The 14,465-nt window shown below is 44.7% G+C and overlaps 1 protein-coding gene across 3 annotated transcripts in view; it reads left to right on the top strand.

Annotated features, from left to right (window-relative positions):
• Positions 1-304: 304 nt before the first annotated feature.
• Positions 305-14,465, top strand: part of LOC115389176 (plexin-A2-like) — an 80,636-nt gene continuing 66,475 nt past the window's right edge. For 2 of the 3 annotated variants that reach the window (XM_030092632.1, XM_030092633.1), the window contains exons 1-2: positions 305-385; positions 12,416-13,764. In XM_030092632.1, the coding sequence (XP_029948492.1) occupies positions 12,541-13,764 (1,224 nt within the window). In that variant the 5' untranslated portion in view covers positions 305-385; positions 12,416-12,540. Of the gene's footprint in view, positions 386-12,415; positions 13,765-14,465 lie in introns of those variants that run through there. The other variant, XM_030092631.1, reaches the window with a different exon arrangement.

The following is a 14,465-nucleotide window of genomic DNA, read 5'->3' as shown; positions in this document are numbered from 1 at the left end:
AAGAGAGAGAGAGAGAGAGAGAGAGAGAGAGAGAGAGAGAGAGAGAGAGAGAGAGAGAGAGAGAGAGAGAGAGAGAGAGAGAGAGAGAGAGAATGATCAATCCCCGAGCGAGGCGGAGGGTCACTTGACACCGTCTCCCTCTCTGCTGTCTGACGGAGAGATGCGCGCTGCTGTCCAGATGACTTTACAAGCTGCGCGTGGCGTCGGCGCCTAGAATCCATTAAGCAGCACTTCATCTCATTTCATCCGGTGTCCGCACGCATTCACCGGCTGCCTGGCTGGCTGACTTGACTGCCTGGCGGGGACCTGGGACGTTTCCTCTCCCAAATTCCGGCGAAATAACCGGATCTGCGCTACTCATGAATGAGTGTCCTGCTATTTCAAGGTGAGTAGTCTATCCTTGACCGGCGGCGGGCGAACGGCAGCCTGTAGTGCGGCGCAGGAGGGGAAAGTTGCGCGGACTTGACGCGCGTCGGCAGCGGTGAAACACCTACGGTGACGCCGCGCGCCCTGGAAGGAGGGGTGTGATTTATGAAATGTTCAATTCTGCGCCGTTCGATTGTGAAAATCCCGTCTCTTCTGACCACCTGTAACAGCCAGTAGAAGCGGGCTGCTGCTGGGAGGACGCTCAGCTTCAGTACCAATCCCAGAGAGCAGGCAGAGCAGCACTCCAGTTAAAGGCTTGGTGGTTGAATCCCACTCTCCCCTTAGACAAAGCTTGTCCAACTGCTTTTCTTCTGCAGAATTTTTTTCCCCCCTCACAACTCTTTTCCCCATGTGGGTACCAGATCTGTGGTCATCAGGGAAGTATTTAGCCTGGAGATGGGGAACCCTCCGGTCCTGCTGCCAGAGCAGAGGCATTGGCAGCCGAGGCAGAGCAGAAGCCACTGGGATGCTGATAAGGCTGGGCAGGGGCTGAGATGAAGCCCCCAGTCCGAGAGAACTGAAGCGCACGCCGCTGTACCGGTGCCAACCTCAACAATGCTGTTGACCAAGTGCATCTTTGTTCGAACCCCCATCTGTGTGTGTGTTTGTGTGGCGGTAGAGGGGGCGAGGAGGAGGTGGTCGTTGAATTCGCAGCTCTTTGACTCATGCAAACCAGATGAACCCCTCTTCTCTCTGTATGCTCTTTCTGGTCCGGCTTATCTGGCCGGCCAGTTGGACTAGCTTTTATTCTCCTGGCCCCTCCAGAGTGGGTAAAGCCTCTCGTGGAGAGCGAGAGATTGGCTTCTCTCTTAGCGCGCTCATGCCAGTCAAGCGCTTCGACATTTTATCAGTTGCCTGCTAATTTTAGAATTTAAATGAATCTCCACATTAGTTTCTCTCTCTCTCTGTTCCTCTCCGTCTCTCTCTCTCTCTCTCCCTCTCGAGCAGAAATGAAAAAGAGGTTTAGTTAGTGAGGATTTCTGTTCCTGTGAGGTGTAATTGAGTGTTTGCCAGTCTGAACTCCACAGTCGAGCCATTTTCTGAAAGGTCAGTTTATCCAAAAACACAAAAGGATATTATTTTCAGTTTGCATGACATGGATTTGACACATTGATTTTTGGTGAAACTTGCAATTTCGCATCCACATTGGAAAATTCAAGGACTTTCACAAGAGCATATTTTATAGGAACCAAGTAAAAAGAAATTCTAGTTTTTTTTAGGGGATAAAATGATGCAAACTACTGTACAGAAGTCACACAACCCAAAAATCCAGGATGAGGACAACAAATGAGGCTAAGATTGGGTTTGAAAACAGACGTTGCGCTGAGGCAATACAAAGATGGCTTTCTTTCTTTTTTTTAACACACCATCTTTCTGAGAGAAACAGATTATGTACAGATAAAATGGGACACAGTCCTTGAAAAAAGTTACTCCTCAGCATTTTAGGCATTATTTTGTCCTCTCTGGGGAACGCAATATTTTCTTGTCATATTTTGTTGTGGGGCAGTGAGAGACAGTCTGAAGGAAATAATCAAAAAACTTAAGTTTGTTTTAAAATACCTCGCTAAAAGAAAACAATTGACTCTCCAGTGAGTTTCCGTATCATCCATCTCCCTGTTTATCTGGGGTAGGTTTGTGTCCATCGCAGCCACCATCAAGCAGAGTACATCGTGGCTCGAGCACCAGCCTGTTACTGCACTAACAGAAAGAGACTCAATCATGATCAAACCCACAGCCAACAGAAAGCCAGGAAGCTGGAGTGCACATTGAGAACTCATGCAGGGACACGGAGAACATGCAAACTCCACACTCAGTCAGTTCAAACCATGATCCCTGTTGCTGTGAGGTAAAAGTTCTAACGCCTGAACTCTTCCCATCCCGAGGCTGGCTGTTCACATTGACCATGTGCTGAAGACACTGAACCTGGGGCTGGCCCTCCATGGTGTGCACACACATTACATGTCAGCTGTTGCCATAGAGGTGCAAGTGTGTGATTTCTGAATGCATGAATGGGTCAATGTGACTGAGGTGCTTCAGCATGGCTACTGCAGTCAAAGGCTCTGCATGCTGTGTTGCCTTGTTATCAATGTTACTCTCACAATTGTACATTCAGAGCATTTCATTGGGAAAAAAAATGTTTCTTAAAAGGACAAATATGTTTATTTTACTAGTCTTTAATATCTGTGTACCAAGTCTTGTCGATTATCCATCTTTAACACTATAAGTAAGAGAATTTTGAACCGTAGAAAGGATAGATGTGACACTGCATTATTTTTGAAGTGTCTTGACCCTAGAGGCAGTGCTGGACCAGTGTAGGTGAAGTAATTTAGAACATCTGTCTTTGTCATTTTCACCCAGAAGCAAGGAGTTAAATGTTATCTCAGACTTCTACAAAGATTAATGAGCTGCGGAAAGTTTGAGGATTCGAAAAAGAAATGAAAAAAAAAAAAAAAACCCAATGAGGAACACATTGCCAAAAAAAAAAAAAAAAAACAAAAAAAACCTAACTTCTGATTTAAATGTCCACTACTTCAATCCGTCACAGTGATTTCGGAGCAATTTGAATATCGGGGGAACACAATGTGGGTCAGGGGCAAAGGCGATGCACGCTCGCTGCAATAATACATCAGGCGAATTAGCGTACGTAACACAATTACACGGTGTGTGAGTGCACAGTAGCTCACTGCTGCTACCCAAAGCTGGAGACCCCCCATCTAAAAGCCTCACCCCCTCCTCCCGCCGCTTCCCCCGTTACCCATGGAGACGCTGATTAAACACGACTGTTCAGATGCTACAGCCTGAGGAAGAAGAAGTCGAGCCCCCAGTGTGTGTGTGTGTGTGTGTGTGTGTGTGTGTGTGTGTGTGTGTGTGTGTGTGTGTGTGTGTGTGTGTGTGTTGTCTGAGTGTGTTAGTGTTTGCATGCATGTACATGTACTGCAAGATTAGGGGCAGACACGTGTGTATGTGTGAGCGCATACAACTGTATTTTCGAATGCAGGTGTTTACTCTGGAGAGAACAGACAAAACGACAAAATTAAAGAGTGAGAGGCAAACGCTGGAGTGGTGGAAAGCTCACAGCAATAGGAAATCCACTGAATGAGAGAGGGGAGAAACAGAGAGAGAACAAAATAGTGCAGATCATCAAGCGCAGCCGATGTGCTGTTGTCCTCACTTTTTTTTTTTCTCCTTCATCCCTCTTTCAATCTTCACGCTTCCGCTTATTTCAGCCTGTGATCCAAGCCTGGAGGGAGGTGGATGTACAGGTGGAGGACAGGAAACTAGCAGGGGTACAGGGGAGAGCAAGAAATGGGAATAAATAGGTAGCAGTTGTGAGAAAGGCTATCAAAGGCAGGACTCGACAGAGAGGCAGAGATGGAGAAGCAGAGAGGCGGTAAAAAAAAAAAAAATAAATAAAAAATGGGAGGAGAGAAGTGAGAAGGAGGAGAGGTACAAGTGGAAAGTGTGCAGCTCACCTGCCAGATGGCAGCCTTGGCAGCACGCAGCGTGCAGTGATGGCAGTCTTGCAATATGGCGCGTTGCCTCCAGATTGTCACACCGTTGTCGATACAAACAGTGCAATAACTTTGCTGATGTGTGTGTTTTGCGTGCGTTTCTTTGGCACTGGTGTAGGCACACAGCATATGGACATTGAAAAAGCTGACGAATGTCGAGTGGTGTCGCAATGTTTTTACTCAGTGAAAAGTATAGGGTGCGATTGTTGTTTGAGTTTTCCATCTCTTTCTGATGAAATGCTCTCGTAATCGCACATCTAAAGTTCATCCATTTTCGTCACGAGTGAAGCCAGTGTTTTATTATTCAGCTGTATAATGTCCTGCTGCCTTTCAGTCACTGAACTACACATTTTCAAGAGCAAGATTGAAAGCTGTTGGCATTTATCAGATATGTTAAGTGTCGGCTTGCATTATGGGAACGACAGGATCCAGTGGATGTGGAGTTTCACTCAGAGTATGGACCAGAACAGGCTGGAAATCTGAGGGGTTGATGTTCATATTACAGCATAAGTCTTTATTTTACAGTCCTTCTCAACCCATTTCTCAAGTTGCCTCTGATTTTAGCTTTATCTCAAACTAAGGCTGCATGGTGAGGAACCCGCCTTGCCTTACACTGCAGATATTGCAGTCTGAGTTCAGGCTTGGGACATTTTTTTTTGTGGAGCTTGCATCTTCACCATGCATGGATCACATCTGGGTGGTCCTGTTGTCCCCCAGCACCGCTACAACCGGCGTCACAGGTTCACTGGACTGTGCAATGTGTATAAAGTTGAGTGGAGGTGTGAATGGGTGTGTGTAGCTGTCACTTTGTGTTTGCTCTGTGATGAACTGGTGACCTGTCCAGGGTGAACCTCGACTCTGCCCATCACCCCACAGCCTTAACCTAAAGAAAGCAGAACAGGAGGTTCATAAACTGTCAAACTGCTTCAGGTTTTTAATTTCTTTTGCTATCAAGCTCTTAAGTAGTCAACAGTATAAAGCTCTCGTTTTTGTCTTGAAGTTTAGCTTGTAAAAACAATTGGTATGAATGAACTTTAATCTTTCTGAATTAATTTTCTCATTTAGGCAGAACTTGATCGATTGAGATAAATTTATTTGACATATTTCTCAATCGGATAGTTTAAGTTTATTTACTGGTAATATCTTTTTTTTTTTCACTAAAAGGAGGTTTCAAGATTCGTTTTTGTACAATATTAGGAGCAAAAAGCAAATGTGTGGTCCCTTGAAGATTTGAAGTCGTTAACTGGTTAAAGTTGGGGACCAAGTGGTTTAGATGATACCTTTGTATGTAAGAACTATGGCTTGCAGAACTATGTTTAGGAGGAATTGACATCTCTTTGTGTCCACTGAAGGACAAAGGCAAGCATGCTGCAGTTCTGATTAGGTTAAACTATTAAAATCAATATATTGGGCTCAGTTTTGCAACATGGAATTCTAATAATATGATCAAAAGAGACTTGAGATGAGACAGAAAAACGTTACAAAACATATGTTGTGCTTATTTAGAAGAAAAACCCGAAGAACGGAAAGAATAAAGAATCATAGATGAAACTATGTTGCACTAAGCTACACTAAATGATACCAACAACTCAGTGGAAAACATCTGTAAAATGGTCTATGGCAGGTTATCTACACCAGGTCCCATAAGCCCTCACTATCTGAACTATATCTGAGACTGATGTGGTGTTCAGCCCTTGGCAGCTACAAACCAGGTGGGACTGGACTTAATAGACTTTGAGAATTCAGTTTTAACTGGAGGATCAAGCCATATTAAGAAGGACAGGTTGCAGCAAAGGGACACGTTCTCTGCTGTGTATTCACTGTAAAGACTTTGATGTCTCCCCAGTATGCTTCAGTATGCTTTTTTTCTTAGAATCAATTGAATAAAAAAAAAAAAAAGTTTTAAAAACCTGTATCCCATTCGCCTGGCAAGAATTTTCTATTTAAGTGAAATTCACCTGTGTTTGTACTCCTGGTAGAACTCTGATACACTGAGGGACTGTTCTTAAATCCAGGCTATTTCTATATTTGAACGTACAGAAAATGTCTGTGCATATTCTTAAAAATCAAGTGAGATACTTGGGGATTGAGCTTATGACTGGGTTAGAATCAGGCTGAACCGTGGAAACAGACTGAGATAATCCGTGCAGATGCTTGTGTTTGTACAGCTTTTGGGTGAATGGCCAGCAAAGGCTGTATTTGCGCTGCGGATTAAATGTTAAATGGGCTTTGGAGCAGCAGATACTTAGAAGGAAAGTTGTCGAATAGCGAAACACGCAGCATCTCTCCTCCTCTTTTTTTGTTTCGTTCCCCCTCACTTGCCGTCGATCGCTGTCTCCTCGTGCTCACAGTGATTTGTCAGCAGTGGAGGTAGCAGCTGTTCCTTTTGCATTGTAATTTCTTTGATCATAATTATTCGTGCCAGCTACCTCCAACCTTGGCATCCTCCACCCCACGAAGCCATATGGGCAAAGAGGGAGGAAGGCGAGGAAACATACAGGCTTCTTCGGAATTAGTTCTTTGATTTCTGTGTGCAGTGGTGTGGGAATTGTGGACATATGTGCTTCACAGCTTCACGCTGATGCTCTGCATCACTGTTTGATTTTTTTTTTTCTCATTCATACGTGCACTCAGGTCTAGTTTCTGCCAAATATAATGTATTTTCCTTGTCAGATCACCATGATTTATGCATGCGAAAGCAATGTAGTCCTACACATCTGTAAGTGAATCACTCTGAGCAGGAATATGGCCTTGCTCTACATAAAAAAAAAAAAGCAATGTCAGCTCAGACAAAAGAGAGTGAGAGACTCTGAGGAGATGGCAGCGAACAATAAAAATCGCTGGCATGATATATGGAATATCATGCTGGTTGTTATTGAGCCAAATGAAAATAGCTAAAAGATAGTGCTCTTACAGTGCACAAAAAACAAAAACCCCACACCCAGCTGTTATGCATTTGTCCCAGGATTGGAGAATAGGGGTCATATTTCAACATCCTCATTCTGTATTCCTTCAGTTGCACTGTCCACAAATCACTCCAAACCCTGCTCAGACCCTTGTTCTTCTTGCACTTAAGCGACTCTAAGAATGTGGGGTGCTGGTGCAGCACATCACCGCACGCACGCACGCACACACACACACACACACACATGCACACGCACGCACCGAGAGTAAGGAAACGCAGCTCACTCTGTCTTTTTCTGCAATCGCTGAATTATAGAAGACCCTCTATTGCACTCAAACTGCATTGGTTTTCATCACAATGCTGGAGGTCACTTTGACTTTCCCCTCTACGCTCATCATATATGCAACACAAGGGCTTCGGCAGTTGGGATGAGCCGGCTTGAGGTCAACATTAACCAGGAAAGACCGACAATGAGATTTATGGAAGAGGAGCAAGCAAGAGAAGAGGGAAGGGAGGAGAAAGGCATGCATGGTTAAATCTGACTGTGGCGGCAGTGCCCTTCATCTGGTCCCGGCTCTTAACAGCAATTTTAGAGATAGTACTGTATCTGCATGTATAATGCATACGTTCTGAGATAATGGCATGCGTTGCAGAGTAGGATGCTGACTGTGTTGTGGTGATGTGTGGGAATGGGTCCCTTATGTCACATTTACCTCGGCCCGGCTTCCTTGCAGCATCCTGCAGTTATTAGGAGGCGAGCGTGTTGCGATGACATAGTGCCGTTTTACTGTTCCCCACAGACACCCTCCACTACTCTACCGTCAAGATTAGTGGCTGACGAGAGAGCCCTAAAGCCCACAATATCCGTGCTGACCAATAAACTAAACAACAGGCGTGGAGAAAAGGCAATTGTGGTTTATTTTTGTTAATATAAAGTAATGCTGCGACAGGCAGACATGTTAGGAGAGCTGCCAACAAAACTAAATGAATTCAAAGCAATTTGCGCTGGTTTCCAGAGAATACTTGAATCACAAAGTGTTATTACCATTAATCTAAATACTGGTTGGAACATTTTCTCCCCCTTGACTGAGAGAATTGTCTGAGGGAAGCGCCGCTATTTGAATTTACATTGTAGAACATAATGATGAGAATTAACCACAGGCCAACTGTCACAAAATTTCACTCTGCGGCATCAAAGTGGAAATCTCCTGTGGGTATCTGCAGTGTGAGCATTACGCGCTACACACTATGCCTTCTGAGGCCTGACTCTGTGTTTCTGGGGAGGGGCTTTCGGAGGCGGAGCCCAGTGCCCTGGGGTGCCCCTTCACAACGCCGCCACAGATAAAACACGATGGGCTGATCACAAAACATAGCTTTTTCTAATAAACCCCACTGGTCCCATGTGATTCAATATGACATTCATTTAAAAGTCATCGTTAATAAAGACGGCATTTTCATGTCCTAATTCCCCGACTCATCACTGTAGGTACCAGTGGCAGCCCCTGGCTCTGGCTCGCCGGCTCCCTCCTCCCTCCTGTCTCTGCCACGTTTGACCTACTTCTGTCTTCACAACATTGTAAACAGATCTACTAATTGCCTTCATTTATTCATTTGGAAGTCAAGTTCTGTTGCGACTGGCGTCCTCCCAGTCCATTCATGTGTAATGTGAACAACGCCAGCCCTTCCCCCATTGACCCGCCTATGCGCTGTCGAAAGCCCCGAAGACAAAAGTATCTCATGTGGGTTCACGTACTGTAAGCGCAAACATTGTTCTGAAGTGCGTTGCTCTTTTTTTTTCACCATAAACATTTCCAAAAGGATCTTCAAGAACTGTTCAAAACTTGCCTCCACAAACCCACAGCTACAAGAAAAAAAAACAAAACCTGGCATGCTTCTGCACAGCCGGCTTGTAATCATGAGGACAGAAGCTGTTGTGACTATTGTAGTTCAGACACTTTTCCGCCCCCGTGGTCTTGTCCTGTTATTGCCTTTGTGTAGCCTTATGAAACTAGGCCACAAAAAACAACAGTGACAAAAAATGTTTTTATCACCTCTGATGCGAGTGACAATGACTCCTATTGTTGACTAAGTGTGAGAACAAAGATGTATTTTCTGACCTTTAGAAAGATCATGGCACAGTCTGTCGACAGAGCTCCCAATCTCTCGCAAATCTATAATCCAAAACATAAACAAGATAAGATAGAACAGCATGCTTTCGGAGCTAAATCTGGCTATCCTCTAGGTGAGAAAAATTTTTATTCCATCATTACTTGTGCTACTTCAGTGCACACTTCAAGCTCGAAGGCAATGTTTTTTACAGCAATATAACTACATTTTAGTCCATTAGGAAAATGTGATGACAAAGCAGGAATCTTGACTACAATTTATTAGCAAAACAGTTTACCAAACTGTATTCCAGTGGCAAAATTCACATTTGAGCAATTATCAGATTGTCAGACAGATGGATCAGCCAATACACACACACACACAAAAAAATCAAAACTTAACCGTCCCGTCTGCCTTATGAATCATGCTTAATAGGGTGCTACAGACACTATATGACAGCATCTCACCCCAATAAAATCTGAACTCAAACAATGGATTTGGTTTCACTGATCTTGATCCAGGTCAAAGGGTCGTGTTTGTGGAGCGCGAGAGGCTGGCTTCGCCCTCTTCTGCGCTACGATTGGTGCCCGCTGAGAGCTTGTGTCCCCAGAGGCTTCAGCAAACCATGTTCCTGTGTGTGAGTGTGAATGAGTCACGTCTGGGCTGGAGCGTGTCTGAGTGGCGAGGCGGAGAATTCAGCAGGGAGGACTGCGCAGGGCGAAGAGCTGTCTCTATAATCCAGGGTAAACACTGAGCAGCATGACTGCACGCCTTAGACGTGACCAAAGTCGGCAGAACAGAAATGGATGAAACGATGAGGCTGCTGCTTGCCTGCATGCCTGCCCGGCTTCGTTTGCGGCCGGTACTTCCTAATTTCTACTCTTGTTTTTCTCTCTTGTTTTGTAACTCCTCGGAGGAATTGACTGGAGACTTTCACAATAAATTAACCTCCGGGTGGCACTGCTGGTGTCCACTCCAGACTCCAGTCAGGCTTTGCAACTATCATCTGATTCGCTTTTTGCTGTTGGACTTAAACAACACTCCATTATTGGGGTAATGGCAGCACTGGAGTTGCTTGCAAGATTACACCGCAAGTCACGCCAAAGGTGTTAGTTCATAAACTTTTTGAGCAATTTCAACAAGAAAAATGAACGACACAATAAAAGCATAAACCCCTTTTAGCTTCTTTTATGTATAAAAGTGCAAGAATATATATAAAAGATGTAGTCAGTTTTCTCTGACCTTATTTACCCACTTTCAAACAGCTCTTTAGTGCTTTCATGATATTCCATTATCTAAAATGCCACATCAAAAATCAGAAGAGAGCTGTGCTCCAGGGAGCAAAGGTTTCCATAGACTCATCAGTTCTGTTTTTTTAAACTAAAAAACTGAACACATAAATCTTGCAAAGAGTTTTTACTTTATTTTACTCACTATCAAAACATCGAAATGTCACTGCTTTCCCCGCAAGATCTCAAAATGCTTGAACACTAATTTTATCAGGTTTCACATCAAAGTGCAAATGAACACGGAAACACAACCAGGGAGTCGTCAGCTTGCAAAGCAGCTGACTTGAGGGATTTTCTGAGAGAATTTGCAGGACAACATCTCGCCTAAAATAAAGAAGATGTAAATATTGGAGCCAGACTGCTCTGCCAAATTTCAGCTTCCTGAGCGCTAATAAAAGCAAACTGATTTTGTGTCCAGTCAGAAAAAAAAAAAAAGAACAAGCTTAAGGAAAGTACAGGATGCTTTTGAGATTGAACATGAAAAGCAGAGACACTAAAAATAGGGAGAAGCTTGCTTGATTTAAATCAGTTTTTTTAATGCAAACTTCCCAGAAACACAAAACGTAAAACAGAGATTCAGAATTAAAAGCCGTGTTGCGCTGTGTGACAGATATTACTCTTCGGTGGCCAATTACCGGTCGACTTGCTCACACTGAGCCTGCCAAATTGAGCAGAGTAGGTCGAGACACTCGGGTGACTTCTCCCCCTGTGCGAGTGTGGCGGGGACAGATGGACAGGAGATGCTGGAGTGGAGCTGGAGTTGACCCAGCCAGGCTCAGTATCAATCCATCCGCCCCATCCCTGGCCCCGGCTCAACTCAGCCGGACGTCCTGTTAGGCAGCCAATGGAGAGCACCCACCGCATCATGACCCCCGCATTAGGATCTGACATGGCTGTCTTCATTTAACCTTTACTTATACCAGGAAGTCTGACTGAGAAAACACTCTGTTTACATTAGCTCCAGCCAAAAAAAGACAGTTGCCTTTGAGCTGAAGCCCTCTAGCATTTGGCAGGATATCTTCAGAGGAAATGTTGCAGCGTTTCACAGGAGGATGATTTTTCTTTTAAAAAAGTGTCAGTGAAGGGGTGTGAAGGTGCTTTTAGACTGGCGAAGGAGACAACACAGAGAAGATAGAAATAATCTTTGCGATACAGACGGGAGAAGCTCCTGGCGGCGCACAGGCAGGATTTAGGGTGATGTGGGCTTCTTAATTTATGGTGCGACCTCCTATACAGACAGTTTTATTACTCCATTAATGGACTTCAATGAAGTAACGGTATAAGTGAAGTCACTTTATCTACAATGCGGGCATTGCCTTCACTAAACATCTGTCTGTATTTTGAGCTCTGAACCTGTTTTCATTACAAATGAGCCTATTTAGGCTGATCTGCATGACAAACACCTTGCCGCAGACTAAAACATACTTTATATGGTAGTTATGACAAGGAAAAAAAAGGGGTAAAATTCATCTAACATCCCTGCTTCTATCTCATCCATCCCTCACTCCATCATGCATTTGATGGACATTGTTTGTCCCCTGAAAACATCTCCATAAAATATGCTAATGAAATTAAACAGGGAAGTGTGAGAGTGGATGCTGCCAGGCTCTGAATCTCTAATGACTCCCTGCCATCCCTGGAAAAAGCCTGATTAATTTAGGAATGTCGGCCACAGTGGAGAGTGATTAATTCCTCCTGGATTCAACCATTTAAACGAACAAGGCGGAGGGGGAAAAAGGAAAACAGGGAGCCCAAAATATGGATGCATAATTAATACATTTGGATCATTTAATTAGCCACCCAGATAGAGGGAGTGCACGGCTACACTGTGTCACTGCTTTGTTCAAGTAATAGGCTGCAGTTAGTTCTTTCTTACAGAGGGGCGACTATAATGAGCCCCCCTGTTGATGGGAAGAATATTGGACTATCTCTCAGACTAGTAAATATGGGGAGACAGTCTGAACAAATGATTACATGTTTCTTTGATGTCTTGTGTCTGACTAAGCAGTGATAGAATAATAAAAAAAACAAAACAAGAAAGAGCAGTTTGAGGCTTTTAGATGAAATGTTTTGATGATATCCTAAAAGTGTGTGTGTGTGTTTTTTTTTTTTACACACTCTAAAGCATCAATGATCAGTTTGATTTTAAAAGCAAATGCTTCTCTTTTGTTTTACAGAATGATGTGAAGATCACTTGAGACGGACAAGACCACACATCGGCATATTTCTTAGCGCAATCGCGATCCCTGGTTACTCGCAATCACGTCTGCCTGAGCCGGGTATTTTTTGGAGCCCTGTGGGGATGGGAACGTGCTCAGATAAAGGATGGACTTACTGCGGCCTCACTAAAGGTCACAGTCCTCTAAAGATCATGTCATCGCCCCTGGCGCTGTGGCTATTGACTCTAATCTCCGTGAATCAAAAGACGACTCTCGGACAAAGTCTGAACACCTTCCAATCAGAGAGAAGGGAGTGGTCATTGAACCACTTGACGGTGCATCAATCCACCGGGGCCCTTTACATCGGAGCCGTCAACCGAATCTACAAGTTGTCATCTAATCTCACCCTCCTGGTGTCCCATGATACTGGGCCAGAGTATGACAACAAAGCGTGCTATCCGCCACTGATTGTCCAGCCCTGTTCAGAGCCTTTGGCCTCCACTGACAATGTCAACAAACTTTTGCTCATCGACTACTCTCAAAACCGGCTGCTGGCCTGTGGCAGCCTCTACCAGGGTGTCTGTAAGCTGATGAGGCTGGATGATTTGTTTATTCTTGTAGAGCCCACGCATAAGAAAGAGCACTATTTGTCCAGTGACAACCAGACGGGGACTATGTTTGGAGTCGTCGTGCCCTCTCAAGGTCAGGATGCCACTCTGTATATCGGCACTGCTGTCGGCGGCAAACAGGACTACTTTCCAACTATCTCAAGCCGAAAGCTGCCTCGTGACCCAGAATCCTCCTCCATGCTGGACTATGAGCTTCACACTGACTTTGTTTCATCTCTTATTAAAATCCCTTCAGACACTCTGGCTCTTGTACCACACTTTGACATTTACTACATCTACGGCTTTGCCAGCGGCAGCTTTGTCTACTTCATGACCGTCCAGCCAGAAACTCCGGAGAACGGGATGCCGGCGGGAGGCTCCCCCGGTGACCTGTTCTACACATCTCGCATCATCCGCCTTTGCAAAGGTGACAAGAAGTTCCACTCGTACGTGTCGCTACCTGTGGGGTGCGTACACAGAGGCGAGGAGTACCGTCTGCTGCAGGCCGCGTACCTGTCCAAGGCCGGCAGGGTTCTGGCGAAGTCGCTGAACATCAGCGCTCAGGAGGACGTGCTCTTTGCCTTGTTCTCCAAAGGACAGAAGCAGTACCACGACCCTCCGGATCACTCTGCTCTCTGCGTCTTCACCATCCAAGACATCAACACGCGCATTAAAGAGCGACTGCAGTCCTGCTATCAGGGGGAAGGAAACCTGGAGCTGCACTGGCTGCTGGGAAAGGATGTTCAATGCACCAAAGCGGTAAGTGAACAACACTGCTGTGTGCATGGTTTGCACTTCATAACACAAACATATGTAGGCCTTATATGGTATTAGGGTAATATTGAGCACAGATATTATCACTCTGTCCTTGAAGTTAAATTAGGTAGTGTTAATTTGACAAACAATTCTACTTAAACTCAGATTTTTTGATTAACTCAAACTATTTTGAGGATTAAGTATGCGCTACTTAAAAATTCAATTAAAAAAGTTTGAGGCAATCAGTTGCCTTACTTTTCAGAGTGTGGTAACCTACCGGGGTCTACAGGGCAGATGTACTGAAGGTTGGCCTTTTGATTATCCCACTACTGAAGCCTAAACAGCTGATAGGCAGACAGCCCGTGTTGTTGCTGAAGACGCCATTCAGGTTTTAGGATCCCGTGAGAGCAGAAGAGCTGGAGGAGATTAATTCCACAATGCTAATCAGAGGAGTTTTGTATGGAGCTTTGATTTCATTCAGGCATTTGGGCACCAACTCCCGCCTTCTTCTCCTCCTCTTTCTCTCCCTCGCTCTCCTCTTTGCCTTCCTTTTGCTCTTGTTGCTGTCAGCGGTATTTGAACCCTCCGAGACCTGTTCTTGATCTTGAGAAAAGGGCTTTCTTGTAAATGTCCAAGTCGGTGCCTTTGTGAGCGTTATAATTCTGCATAATGAGCGGCTTTTACGGAAACAAGTTGAAAGTGAC

This window comes from Salarias fasciatus, chromosome 5 (assembly GCF_902148845.1).
Source record: "Salarias fasciatus chromosome 5, fSalaFa1.1, whole genome shotgun sequence".
NCBI lineage: Eukaryota > Metazoa > Chordata > Actinopteri > Blenniiformes > Blenniidae > Salarias > Salarias fasciatus.
The sequence above is the reverse complement of the archived record's forward strand: the minus strand, read 5'-3'. Positions and strand labels throughout refer to the sequence as shown.